The 15,099-nt window shown below is 38.6% G+C and overlaps 1 protein-coding gene across 2 annotated transcripts in view; it reads right to left on the minus strand.

Annotated features, from left to right (window-relative positions):
- Positions 1-15,099, minus strand: part of ASCC1 (activating signal cointegrator 1 complex subunit 1) — a 334,902-nt gene that overhangs the window by 214,104 nt on the left and 105,699 nt on the right. For both annotated transcript variants that reach the window (XM_089670718.1, XM_089670717.1), the window contains exons 6-7: positions 9,292-9,428; positions 3,470-3,589 (exon numbers count right to left, since the gene is read on the minus strand). In XM_089670718.1, coding sequence (XP_089526844.1) covers positions 3,470-3,589; positions 9,292-9,428 — 257 coding nt within the window. The remainder of the gene's footprint in view (positions 1-3,469; positions 3,590-9,291; positions 9,429-15,099) is intronic.

The following is a 15,099-nucleotide window of genomic DNA, read 5'->3' on the forward strand; positions in this document are numbered from 1 at the left end:
ATGATCATTCTTACCCCATGAGGCGAAATCTTGCATCTTGCTCCAGACCGAAGGCGATTGATGGTTATTTTGTATTTCCATTTGCAAATAAATACTTCAACAGTTGTCTCCTCACCAAGCATCTTGCTGATGGTCTTGTAGCCCATTCCATCCTTGTGCAAGTCTATAATCTTGTCCCTGACGTCCTTGACAGCTCTTTGGTCTTGCCCATGGTCATGAGGTTTAAATGGAAGAAAGAGATTCACATAATGAGTTGTCATTAGGAGCACCTTCTTAAATTGAACGGACTAATCTGTGCATAACATAAGAACATTGCCAATCTGTGTGCCAATCTCAATTCATAACATTTGTATCGTGTTTTTTGGTTGATATTCTGTCTCTATCATTTAAAATACACCTATGATAAAAAAATTATAGACCCTTCATTTCTTTGTAAGTGGGCTGAATTATAAAATCTGCAGGGGATTAAATAATTATTTTCTACACTGTATCTCACTCCCATCTTACTTTCCTCACCCTCCTTTTTCTCCTAATCTTTGGGGACATTTGCCCTAATCCTGGTACTCCATTCTCTAGCTACAAGCTCACATCTGTGCATTCATATACAAAAACATGCAGCGCTAGAGTGAATAGATCTATCTCATAATACGGAGTGACCACTTAATAAGATATAAACGCAGCTACCATAATAGTCTTATGCAACCAATATTATAACATTCTCATGGTTAAGAAGGTATAAATGGTGATAAAGGTGTCAAAGTCAATCTATCATCGGAGTGACGTAAATCTGTGACATCTGTGGTAGGAAATATGGCTGTGGAATGCACTAACCAGATAGCGCAAATAAAAGCGCATTGGAGTAAAATGACCTACTCCTGGTCACTGGATCAGGGAACCTGCCGGAATGGTGGTCGTCTCTACTATGGTCACCAGAGTCATCCGTGTCCTCTCCAGTTATGGAATTCCCAGGTATCCGGTGGAGTAAACGTTCATCCGGTATGCAGTAGAATCCTTGTGTCAGCGACCTCCCGGGGTGCGATGTGCGCTCAAGGACCAGGAATCACCTTCAGGGCTCAGAAATAACCCAAAAGAGAGGCTTCCGATAGTGTGATAACTTTTATTATGGAGTAGTAGACAAAAAACTCACTTACATGGTGCAATATACACTTCCAAAGATGGCCGCCCGTGTCAAGGTGTGGACCATGTGGGTAGTGGTTGTGGGTCAAATAGCATCTCCCTCCCTTTCATGCCAGCTGCTTCTCTATTTCGCTCTAAAAACTGTCCAGCGCTCGTTATACTCCTTTTTCCATTTTTCACATCTGTGCATGACTTTTTTTTATCTCCCATGCCTTTAACATACTCACCATTACTGTAACCTGGCTTCAAAAATCTGACTCTGCTTCTCCTGCTGCCCTCTCCTATGGTTGCCTCCACTGGACTCACCCAGATCCAGAGGATGGAAAGGAGGTAGAGTTGAATTCCTTCAATCCCCACTGAGCACTTTTCAATTCCCTACTACCTCTCCCTCTCTGTTCATCTCCTTTTTTGAGTATTCATCTGTTTTTCCCAATTTCTCTGACGATTGCAGTGATTTGACCTCCAAGATTTTGCTCTTTCCTGGTTCTCCTCCTATCTATCACAGCACTCCTTCAGTGTCACCTACAACTCTGTCTCCTCCTCTCCTCTTAACCACCACACAGACTCAATTGCACCCAAAGGTGCATCTGCAAAACAATGACTTGAAGGCGTATGTATATACCAATGTAGTCGGTTATTTTATGTTTTTTAAAATACATTTTAAGCCCAGATCAAGCCAATTATTGGAGTGGAGAAGGGTTAAACATTTTTTTTACTGCTATGTTCCCATGTGGGAGACAACTACTTTATAAGGGTTCCTACTCTTTTCCACTCTACAAACATGACAGATTCCATTTCTGTTGAGTATACCCACTGTAATTCAATGCTCTGTGACAATAAAACATGAAAATGTCCACGGGGTAAAAAATATTTATAGACCGTATAAAAAAATGAAATAGATATGATTAGAGTTTTTAACTATCAAACATAAAAGGAGCTGAATTCCTTAAGTAGTTTAATGCAAGTTCAAAGAGTGCAGATACAAAACGCGGAAGCCTTTACTCAAAACATCTAAAAAAAATAGCAGTCAATGGTCTTCCTCAAAATGACTTTATTCTTGCTATAAACATGATAACCTTATCTTAAGTTAAAATGAAATCTGTAGCCGTGACTGTCTGGCCAAGACAGATGCCAGTTTTGTGGAAGTACAAAAGACTAATCTGAGGTGTTGGGATTAAATTTCTTCTACATAAAGTCCCAGGCTGGCTGATACAGATCTCATTAACTGTCTAATTCAAAACCTGTGTTAATCACTCTAAAAAGCCAGATACGTTTTGAGTATTCACAAAGGTTATTACTGTCCTGTACACAGGTCTACTCTGTACTGGCCACCTCATCAAATATACCTACTACCGTCATACAATACAATATTCACTGGCTATTTTAGATAAAATAACTAAATACAATTTATTACATTCTCTCTGTAGTAAAAAATCAAAGTCACAAATACAAATTATAATATAATCAATAAAAACTGACAGGAGTAGCAAGGAGTACCAATGGAAGATGCAAGAAATAGTCATGGAAAGAAACATCTGTTTAATCCAATAAAGAACACTGTACCCATATGTTCTCTGTCTAAGCAAGGAAAAGGTTGGGCTATAAATTCAGAGATCTGAAAGCAAACAATCTCAGAAGAGCTGTCCTTCACCTGGCGCATGCACGCGCACACACTAGTCATTGCATTATCAATACTTCACTACTCAAACAATTTCCATCCAACAGATATAATTTGGAGCATCAGGTTCAGAGCCTATTCCTCCTTCTGTACCTAAAGAAGTAAGCTGTGGTTGAGAAAACAGGCAGCAGGTGGAATGAAGGTGTAGCTTGGTGTTCACCTCATAGACAGCCACCCCTATCTATATAAAGAAGATGTTTTAGACTATGAGCTATAATTAGGAAATATTTTTGTAGACTTCACTACCAGCATGTTCCTCAGAGAAACACAATCATGGTGCTTCTTTGCTCGTATAAGAAAGGGGGGGGGGGGGGCAGCTAAGGCAATGTACAGGTGGGTATTATAAGTGTTATGGCTGTTGACTGCGAAATCAGAATCTGCCAGTTAAGGTACCGAGCAGAATGGTCTGAGAAAAACACTGATGTAGACAATCAACAGGTCTGCTTGTTATTAGACAAAACTGTAGAATGGTGAAGAATGCTGGAGGCACTCCAGTCTATACTTGGCTCATAGACTAAAGCAACTTTTCTATACAGATATCACATATGTACAGATATTTACATATGTTAAATACTAGTGGATTTACTTTTATCTTCATGCATGTAACAGTGAACAAAGTATCATGAGATTCAAACTTAACATTGCAATACTAACCTTTCTGATCCATCCTTCATTTCAACTTTTGCATAAAGGACATCTACCATTGCTGGGTCATCGTTCATGTATTCAATTCCAGACACTTTCACTTGCATTGGTTTGCCAGCTGCAATTTTACTAAAAATATAAGAGAAGCTCATAGAATCTGGTACAACACTGTTAGAACCTGAATTAACAACACCTATTTGCAATTTATTGATTATAAACATTTTATTTAATAAATACATATCGTGCCTAGGACAAAAGAATACAATTCAAATTGATTTGAAACAAGCAGATCCAATAAACGTCAGTAAGAGATGACGCCTTTATTTTGAGTAAAACATTCATTTTGTGTTTTTAAGTCTGTATAAACTGGGCAATAAATTATTAAACATTTCAAGCTTCATATTTATTCACAATAATGACTCTGCTGATCATCTATTAAACTAAACTGACTGGTGACAAATCAGGTTTGATGTTTTAACTGTGTCCATGTTTGTGTAGTTAAAATGTATTTTTTTTCCTTTTCAAAAGATTTGTATTGGGTTCTCACATACATAAATAACAAGGTACAAGGTTAGGCATATTAAAAGGGCAATCTCCAGCTGTACATACATAATACACATAAATGAATAAGTACGCACTGCATCCCAGGTAACAACTACAAGGTGACTGAGGTGAAGAGCAAATAAGTCACATAGCTAACCTTGATAAAGTGTACGTAAGTACCGTACATCTGGGCATTAAAAAGACAAGGTACAAGCAGACAAAAGGAGGTCAAGAGAAAAGAGTAGAAATATGGGAGAGGGGAGGGATAGGGGTCAAGGGTATACAAAGGTAGGGAAAGTAAGGGGGAAATTATTTTTTTTTCATTTCTGTTAATTAGGGGGCATGACAACAAAGTTTGCTAATCTATCCTCATATTGTTCGACTTCCATGAAGGCCTCTATACAATTAAATGGTGGCATGTTTAAAATCTGTAGTCCTCTATTATACATGGGAGTTTCAGTCAAAAAACAGTAATGAAGTAAACAAAATCAAGTATATTCACTGAATAATTTCCTCTCAACATCAATATGGTATATGCCCATAAATGCACAAGCACTTGCCAGCATCGATACACAAGACTACAGAGTATATCCTCCTCATTAGCACTTGTTACTAGCTATTCAAACACCTAACTGAATGTGGCAGAGATGGTCGGTCCTATACGAGTAAGAACTAGCAATGTAGTTGCATAGTTCTCGTTTACACATAGCCCACATCAGAGGTGAACCACTGTATGTAGTAGTTCGGTCTCACAGGTAGACACAGCACTGAAACACAAAATCAAAGCCCAACTTCAACAAAGACATTGGACTCCTTTGTTTATTGTTATACAAATGACTTACAATATGAGGACAGATGCGATCTTGGCTGAGGAAATCCATTCTTTATTAATGGCAACCTAACAAACCTTCAGTCCTTGTGTTCTGCTGTCCATTCAGCCAGACCTCTTTCTATTAGCCTGTCTCTATCACTTACTACAGAATGAAGTAAATGATCTGTGGCTTCCTCCCAATCTCCTTAGTCAAGTTGTGGGATGACAAGTGTCCAGAAATGGCACACTTTATCTACAATGGTGGCAAGACTTTCTAAAATCTATGCATATAAGGGAAATGTTTTTTTTTTTTAACAGAATAGATGGAGATGCCAAAAACATGTATGGCAAAGGGTTGCCATGTGTCCCCAACTGTTTAAAATAAACAACATTTTCTATATAAAGGGATATAAGTTGACCAAGTATTTGCCACTGGACTGATTTTATCTAGGGTAAGAAATGTTTCTGATCTCAATAGGTGTAAGCATACATGTAGTCAAGGAATGTACCACTTTAGAGCAACATATACAATATAGGGAAGCACAAAATTATATTTCAACTACAGCTGAGGTATAATGCATGCTGAAAGCTGCACTAAAATAACTTTGGAAGTGGAAAATCTATACTGTTTTAAGAGTGGGGCCCGCAGGATAGCATTGTTAAAGTAAGAAATAAAAGGTTGTTGAATAAGGAAAAAAAGAATACAATTTTTCCCACCTTGGATCATTTCAAGTTGGTAGATGGTAAACATTCAGGTAATGGAATACACCAGCACTGCTGTACACTCAACTGAAATCTGTCTGTGACTGGTGCTTTGTACTGCATTTCAAATTGGCTTGCCCTCCTATGGAATATATCCTGAAAGTATCTGAAGTATAAGTAGAATTTGGCAGAAATGTAATGTGGATCTATAAGGTACAGAGAAAAAAATGGAAATGTTCTCCAGTTACTTTGGTGGTGAAAACATGCTAAATCTCTCAACAGAGTCCAGAATGGCTTTCAGAGCATTGCTAGGCTTTGTGAACAACAGACTGTTGCTTGGGATTCACGCTGCTTGGCTTCCTACATTCTGTGAAAGGGCTATTTCTATCAGGAAAGACAAAGCACTCAAAAATTAAGGTTAAATAAGAGGAGCAACACAGGGTAGCCTTCTCCTGAGCCACCCTGTAAATATTAGGTAATTATTAGTTGCTATATATTTGTCAATCTATATTATACACTGCAGTTTGGATTTAACAGTGCAATTTCTCTTCTACTGGTTTTAAATGCAGAATAGGGTTGAACCCCCAAGTACCTTTGTTTGTTTCTCTAATAATGTTACAATTATTTTATAAATGTTCTTTTAGTAAATATTGTTCTCATTATTCAGAACAGGACAGGCAACATGGGGAATATAAGCATAGTGGTGTAGGTCCTAAGAGGTTTTATTATATGTGAGTCTTTTGGGTGAGTTGTTTAGGGTTCAATTATGTACAATTTTATGACTGTTCAAATAAAAATTATCAACGTTTATGATACTGTATGTACTTTATGACTTTTTTGGGTACCTTAAAAATTCCCTTACTCTTTCTCTCCTACCTTTCTTTGAAAATAATCAGGTGGTTTTACCTACAAAAGGTGGATGCAGTTCATAAAATACCACGTCAATATTTTTTCAAAGAAGCGATGTACTAGGGGTTAATTTTGTTATACTGTATATATGACTCAGAAACTTTAAAAAAGTGTAATGTTCAATTATATGAAAACTTACAGTAATTTTCTATTACCATGAAAAGTGTAAAAAGTCATTGTCCTCAACATGTTCGCCCCATATCCTTACTGAATACGGATCTAAAAATCTATGCTAAAATCCTTGCTACTAGATTATTAACAGTGACTCCTTCACTTATCCAATCAGACCAAGTGGGTTTTGTTAAAGGTAGGCAGGCAGCGGATGGTACAAGTAGAGTGCTTAATTTTTTACAAATTGCTGAACTCCGTAACTTGCAAACTGTATTTTTGGCACTGGATGCTGAGAAGGCGTTTGATAGAGTTCATTGACGATATCTTAACTCTACTCTTGGCAACTTTGGTATGCATGGGTACATTAAATCAGCTATTACGGCATTATACACTGTGCCCTCTGCAAAAGTGTTTACTTCCAATGCTATGTTGGATCCTTTTTCAATTACCAACGGGACTAGAAAGGGATGTACTCTCTCCCCTATCATTTTCTCTTTAGTGATGGAACCCTTGGCGACAGCTATTAGATTGAACCCCTTGATCTCCGGTATACAGACTGCACATATGGCTCACAAGATTGGTCTATTTGCGGATGATGTTATTTTCACTGTGACGGACCTCTTGACTTCCCTGACAGCAATTGCTTCCACCTTGGATACGTTTAGCAGGGTTTCCTACTATAAACTCAATATTACAAAATCTTGTGCACTTCTTATAGGTGTTCCGAGGAAAGTTTTACAATGCCTGCAGGATAGGTTCCCGTATAGCTGGTCCTCTAAAGGTCTAGACTACTTGGGTATTCGTGTATCCTTTCCCTCTTCTAACATGTTTAGGAATAATTATGAGACACTGCTTCAGGCACTTTTAAGGGAGTTGGCGGCCATTGGAAAAACAGAGCTCTCCTGGTTGGGTAGATTAGCGGCCTTTAAGATGCTGATCCTGCCTAAACTCCTATACTTTTTAAGAACAATTCCGATCATCATTCCCCACTCATACTTCCGTAAAGTAGATGTTGCACTAAGAAAATATATTTGGATTGGGAGGAAACCTAGAATTCCATTTTTCGCTCTCATTAAACACAAATCTAAGGGGGGGGTAGGCCTCCCTGTAATATCCACTTATTACTATGCGGCATTATTGGATCAACTCCAGCATTGGTTTCTTCCCTCGGATAAGTTATGGGTACAAATCGAGAGGAGTACAGTCCCGGCTCAAGACCTCCAGGCATTATTATTTGCAAAAGTTATCTCACTGAAGTTAATACGTACAGGTTTTTATACTATTTCGGATATCACTACTCTGCAGTCCAGGGGAAGCCTTTATCCATACCTCCAGATCCGGGCTTATCTTGGTGACACTTCCAACACATCATGGGTGGAGGTGGATTCAAAGATATGGCAAGATCTGACTAACCCATTGGGACTGAAGAAGGGTATATCGTGGTTCTACAAATTATTGCAACATGATTCAGATAACTCTATGTTAATGTGTGTGGGTAAATGGGAGAGAGATCTGCATAGATCTTTTACTCCAAAGCATTGGCAAGCGATCTGGTCCTGTAATATCAGTCTTTCAAAATGCACTAATCATTGGGACAGCTCCCTAAAAATTCTACATCGCAGCTATCTAACCCCATTTAGACTTTCAAAACTTTATCCTAATGCATCTCCTTCATGTTGGAGGAATAGTGGTGGTATCGGCAATTTGCTACATGTATTGTGGGAATGTGTATATATCTGGAATTTCTCAAAAGATGTGTTTAATTTGATTTCTTGGGTGTCCAAAGTATACACAACTCCCAATTCCCATTTGGCATTGTTAAATCTTACGTTGAATGTATTTCCAATCCAGTCCCGCACAGTGGTCGCTCACATTTTAATCGCAGCCCGATTAACTCTTACTACAGCATGGAAATCCACTGTATCTCTTCTAGTTTTGGAAGTTATCCATAGACTACACTCTCAGTACCTGTATGAAAGGTCTTATGCAATTTCAAATCATACTCTACAGGTCTTTAATACTAAATGGTTATGCTGGTATGTTGAGTTCCCGCTCCCTGTCCTTTGATAACCTATGATAACAATTGATATTATAAACTGCATATTGAACATATATGTACTCTGTTAGATCCCTTTTTTTTTTCTTTTTTTCTTTAAGGAGTTTAGCTTCCTTGCTACTCCGTCTTTTCTTTTCTTGGTCCAAGTTCTTCTGGATCTTCTCTCACTGTGATAACCTTACCCTTTGTTTTGTGTTTAATATGTGTTTTGTTGGGGAAAAAACTGTGCATTGTTATGTTTTTTATCTTGGCATATTAAAAGCATACTATATTCTAGCCTTTGGTAATAATTTTGGAAGTGTCATTAATACCATTCGTGCTTAATTATCTGTTCATGCTGGTTGCCGTGTCTTATCGGCTTGATAATTTTGACTTATTTGATATTATTTCCACCAATGTCACGGTTTCTCACTCTATTGTTCTTACTTTTGAAAAATGTAATAAAAACGAATTGAAAGAAAAGTGTAAAAGTCAGAAGCAGAGAGCTTGTACTCGCTAGAGACAAAACTTCAAGGTGACTTTTTGTACTTCTGCTATATGCAATATATATATATATATATATATATGAAAAGTTAGAATTCCTCACAAACACTGAAGAAATGGCATTACAGAGTTGACAGAATCAAAAAGGCACCTCAGAAAGTCCTTTGTAATTTTATGTCATGTGTATATGTGTATAATAGAAAATAATTCACTCACTCCAGAAATTCCTCTTTGCACTTCTGTAACAGCTGGCATGCCTGCTCCACTTCATTTTCATTCAGCAAAACCAGCGTCCCTATTGTCAGGTGAAGTTTTGATGGGTTCTGGAAAATGGTGCTTTCCACCCCACGATCCTGTGAAAAAGAAAAATAACAAAAATCAAAATGCAATTTTTGTAAGTTATTTTCTTCAACGGGGTTGGAATACAGTCAAGAGACAGTTTTTAAAAAATTCGAGCAGAATGAGTGAAAGCAACTGCAACGCAAGTGCACATTCCAAACAATCCTAACATATAAAATCATGTGTTGAATAACTGCCTCCTTACTTTTAAAATATAGAGGTTAACGACCGTGCTTGCTTTTATAGCATAGGAAGCATAAGGAGGAAACAAAAAGATGTTTAGGGAGAAAATGTTGATGGGGTGTGTGGAGGAGGAATGGCAGGGCAGGGAGGAAAGAGGAGAGGGAAAAAAAAAGAAAAGAAAATATAAAAAGAAGGTGAGATGGGGAAGAGGTACTCAGTATATGTGGCTACCATCACACTATCTTTCTCTAGGTGAAGGAGGAATCACAAGCTTGTGATCCCCGAAAAAGCCTGGGTTTAGGTATTGGCAAGAATGGATTTTGTATTCCTTGGAATAAGTAAAGCCTACCCAGTAGAACCATTTATTTTGGAATTTCTCCTCTTGGTGCTTCAAAAAGACTGTAATGTCTTCCATATATTGAATGTTGTTAATTTTGGAAAGCCATAATTTGAGGGAACATCCAGCTTTCAAAGGAGGAGTTGCAAATTCTGGGAGCATTAAAGGGGAACTTAAATCCAGGAAGAGAGTTAGTTCAGTTTAAAGCCTAAGTGCAGCCAAAATAAAAAGAGAAAAATCAGTACAAGCTACTAAACTTATAGTCAGTATGTGTCCCTTGTGTTAATTTCTCTGCTGTTTGGTAATTCTGCTCCATCCTGCCCCACCCCCATGATTTTCAGGTATGGTTGGGGTTAATACAACCAAGGAGCTATCACAGGCTCTCATCAAGAGTTTGACTCTGCCTGCAATTTCCTCCCAGATGCTCCATTCTACATACTACAGCGTTTATGAATGGAACAGGATCTAAGAATGTAGAATGGGTGAGAGAATAACTCTGCCCATTGCATTCACATCACAGATCATGTTCCATGCAAAGAAGCCATAGTACACATTCTATGAATGGTGCAGCTGGGCAGGAAGGGCAAGTATAGTCAGGCTCTCTTGATAATAGTCTGTGACAGCCCTTTTGGTTGTATTAACCCCCACTGCACTTGAAGATTATGACAGGGGGGTACAGGACAGAGAATGACTACTAACAGCAGATGAATCAACACAAGGATCATGGCCCTTGTGCTGATTTTCTGTCTTTGATTTTGGCTGCACTTATGCTTTAAATAAACAGAGTTTATTTGTAATTTTGTTTTTCTCTACTTCAGCCTGTTAACCTGGCCAAGGCCAGAATGATGTGTACCTGGCATAAGCATAGGTTCTACAGTCTTGATCCTGAAGTAAACAAAGAGCATAAAATGATTGTTCATAGCTGTACATGTGCCTTTACCTTTAAAAGGGATGATGCAGTTGCAGGCATTTGGCATCTGATGGGGAAATGTTAAAACAGAAAATGCAAATAGAGTGGATTCTCTGTGTCCATTGCAATAATTTTCAATATTATTCAAAGCTACAGTGCCTTGAAAAAGTATTCATAACCCTTGAAATGTTCCTCATTTTGTCATGTTACAACCAAAAACATAAATGTATTTTATTGGGACTTTATGCGATAGACCAACACATTATTGTGATGTGGAAGGAAATTATAAATAGTTTTCAAAATTGTTTACAAATAAATATGTGAAAAGTGTGGCGTGCCTTTGTATTAAGCTACACTGAGTTAATACTTTGTAGAACCACCTTTCGATGCAATTACAGCTGCAAGTCTTTTTGGGTATGTCTCTACCAGCTTTGCACATCTAGGAAAGTGAATTTTTTACCCATTCTTCTTTGCAAAATAGCTCAAGCTCTGTCAAATTAGATGGAGAGCGTCTGTGAACAGCAATTTTCAAGTTTTCCCACAGATTCTCAGTTGGATTTAGGTCTGGACTTTCACTGGGCCATTATAACACATGAATATGCTTTGATCGAAACCATTCCATTGTAGCTCTGGCTGTATGTTTAAGGTTGTTGTCCTTCTGGAAGGTGATCCTCTGCCCCAGTCTCAAGACTTTTGCAGAGTCTAACAGGTTTTCTTCAAAGATTGCCCTGTATTTGGCTCCATCCATCTTCCCATCAACTCTCACCAGCTTCCTTGTTCCTTCTGAAGAAATGCATCCACACAACATGATGCTGCCACCACCATGTTTCACGATGGGGATGGTGTGTACAGGGTGATGTGCATTGTTATTTTCCCGCCACACATAGCATTTAGCTTTTAGGCCAGAAAGTTAATTTTGGTCTCATCTGACCACAGCACCTTCTTCCAAATGTTTGCTGTGTCCTCACATGGCTTCTCACAAACTGCAAAGGAACTTATTATGGCTTTCTTTTTGCCACTCTTCTATAAAGGCCAGATTTGTGGAGTGCACGACTAATAGTTGTCCTGTGGACAGATTCTCCCACCTGAGCTGTGGATCTCTGCAGCTCATCTAGAGTTACCATGGGCCTCCTGGCTGCTTCTCTGATTAATGCTCTCCTTGCCCGGTCTGTCAGTTTAGGTGGACAGCCATGTCTTGATTGGTTTGCAGTTGTGCCATACTCTTTCCATTTTCGGATGATGGATTGAACAGTGCTTCGTGGGATGTTCAAATCTTGGGTTTTTTTTATAACCTAACCCTGCTGTAAACTTCTCCACAACTTTATCCCTGACCTGTCCTTGGCCTTCATGAAGCCGTTTGTACACTAATATTCTCTAACAAACCTCTGAGGGCTTCACAGAACAGCTGTATTTACACTGAGATTAAATTACACACAGGTGGACTCTACTTACTAATTAGCTGACTTCTAAAGGCAATTGGTTTGACTAGATATTAGTTAGGGGTATCAGAGTAAAGGGGACTGAATACAAATGCATACCACACTTTGCAGATATGTATTTGTAAAAAAATTTGAAAACCATGTGTCATTTTTCTTCCACTTCACAATTATGTGCCACTTTGTGTTCATCTATCACATAAAAACTCAATAAAATAAATTTACATTTTTGGTTGTAACATGACAATATATGGAAAATTTCAAGGGGTATGAATACTTTTTCAAGGCTCTGTATGGGGGAACCAAAGCTGCTACCTTGCTTAGGCCATCATTCTCCCTATAACATAAAAGTCTAATATTAAATCCAGTTACATATTCTTCTACTAGTTGCTACAAGTCATGTTGCAGATACATATCTTTGGAAGAAGTTGGACACAACTAGCTACAAGCATTTCTAATGAAAAGGCAATAACAAATTATTCTGCTCATGTTATGCTTAGATATCCAAATACAAAAATGAGCTACAGTGGGGATCGAAAGTTTGGGCACCCCAGCTAAAAATGTGTATTAATGTGCATAAAGAAGCCAAGGAAAGATGGAAAAATCTCCAAAAGGCATCAAATTACAGATTAGACATTCTTATAATATGTCAACAAAAGTTAGATTTTATTTCCATCATTTACACTTTCAAAATAACAGAAAACAAAAAAATGGCGTCTGCAAAAGTTTGGGCACCCTGCAGAATTTATACCATGCACTGCCCCCTTTGCAAAGCTGAGACCTGCCAGTGTCATGGATTGTTCTCAATCATCGTCTGGGAAGACCAGGTGATGTCAATCTCAAAGGTTTTAAATGCCCAGACTCATCTGACCTTGCCCCAACAATCAGCACCATGGGTTCTTCTAAGCAGTTGTCTAGAAAACTGAAACTGAAAATAGTTGACGCTCACAAAGCTGGAGAAGGCTATAAGAAGATAGCAAAGCGTTTTCAGATGTCAATATCCTCTGTTCGGAATGTAATTAAGAAATGGCAGTCATCAGGAACAGTGGAAGTTAAAGCAAGATCTGGAAGACCAAGAAAAATATCAGACAGAACAGCTCACAGGATTGTGAGAAAAACAATTCAAAACCCACGTTTGACTGCACGCTCCCTCCAGAAAGATCTGGCAGACACTGGAGTTGTGGTACACTATTCCACTATAAAGAGATACTTGTACAAATATGGTCTTCATGGAAGAGTCATCAGAAGAAAACCTCTTCTACGTCCTCACCACAAAAATCATCGTTTGAACTTTGCAAATGAACATATAGACAAGCCTGATGCATTTTGGAAACAAGTTCTGTGGACCGATGAGGTTAAAATTTAACTTTTTGGCCGGAATGAGCAAAGGTACGTTTGGAGAAGAAGGGGCACAGAATTTAATGAAAAGAACCTCTGTCCAACTGTTAAGCATGGGGTTGGATCAATCATGCTTTGGGGTTGTGTTGCAGCCAGTGGCACAGGGAACATCTCACGAGTAGAAGGAAAAATGGATTCAATAAAATTTCAGCAAATTTTGGATGGTAGCTTGATGTGAAAAAGCTGAAGTTAAAGAGAGGATGGCTTCTACAAATGGATAATGATCCTAAACACACCTCGAAAGCCACGGGGGATTACATCAAGAGGCGTAAACTGAAGGTTTTGCCATGGCCTTCACAATCTCCTGACCTCAACATAATTGAAAATCTATGGATAGACCTTAAAAGAGCAGTGCGTGACAGACAGCCCAGAAATCTCAAAGAACTGGAAGACTTTTGTAAGGAAGAATGGACAAAGATACCTCAAACAAGAATTGAAAGACTCTTGGCTGGCTACAAAAAGCTTTTACAAGCTGTGATACTTGCCAAAGGGGGCAGTACAAGATATTAACTCTGCAGGGTGCCCAAACGTTTGCAGACGCCATTGTTTTGTTTTCTGTTATTTTGAAAGTGTAAATGATGGAAATAAAATCTAACTTTTGTTGACATATTATAAGAATGTCTAATCTGTAATTTGATGCCTTTTGGAGATTTTTCCATCTTTCCTTGGCTTCTTTATGCACATTAATACAAATTTTTAGCTGGGGTGCCCAAACATTCGATCCCCACTGTATACTAAAAACAAATATTAAACTTATTGTAAACATGTATAACTGCCAGAGATGAGCAGAGGTGTCCTTGACATGCAGGCTCTGACAGGCTGGTTTCACCTTTTCCATGGTGTGCAAAAATGGGGGAATTACTTGGTCCCGGGACAGAATTTCACAGAGCAAAGAAAAAAAATTGCTTTAACCCTCCTCCTCAATCCAGTCATCTATTGTGGGGCTCTGCCAGATGCAGTACAGCCTTTATTCCGAAAAACATCCCCATCGACTCTTCCTAGATCACACATGGACCATAGCCTTATTCATCCCTATGAGTAGGCCTTACTCCAGCCATCACACACAGCAATGAATAGAGCCACGATGCACATGTGCACTAAGAAAAGGAGTCAAAATAAATGTTCCTGGAAGAAAAGCTTTGCAGTATTGGACAGGGTGATATAGAAAGATCAATAGATCAAGATGGAAGGTAAGTATTTAACACAGCAGACTGTACTTCGATGTGGGGCATTTGTTAAGCACTTCCCGTCTGCCCTATAGCAGAAATACTGCTACAGGGCGGCACGAGTCTGCAAAATCATGTATATATACATAATTTTGCATTTCCGGATAGGGATGCGTGATCCACCCATGCCGCCATTCGCGGCCACGATTGTCAATCACCGGGTCCCGGACGATAATTACTCGCCGTGCCTGGTGA

This window comes from Staurois parvus, unplaced genomic scaffold, assembly GCF_062004578.1.
Source record: "Staurois parvus isolate SC_StPar_1 unplaced genomic scaffold, SC_StPar_1.0 ptg000094l, whole genome shotgun sequence".
Classification (NCBI taxonomy): Eukaryota; Metazoa; Chordata; class Amphibia; order Anura; family Ranidae; genus Staurois; species Staurois parvus.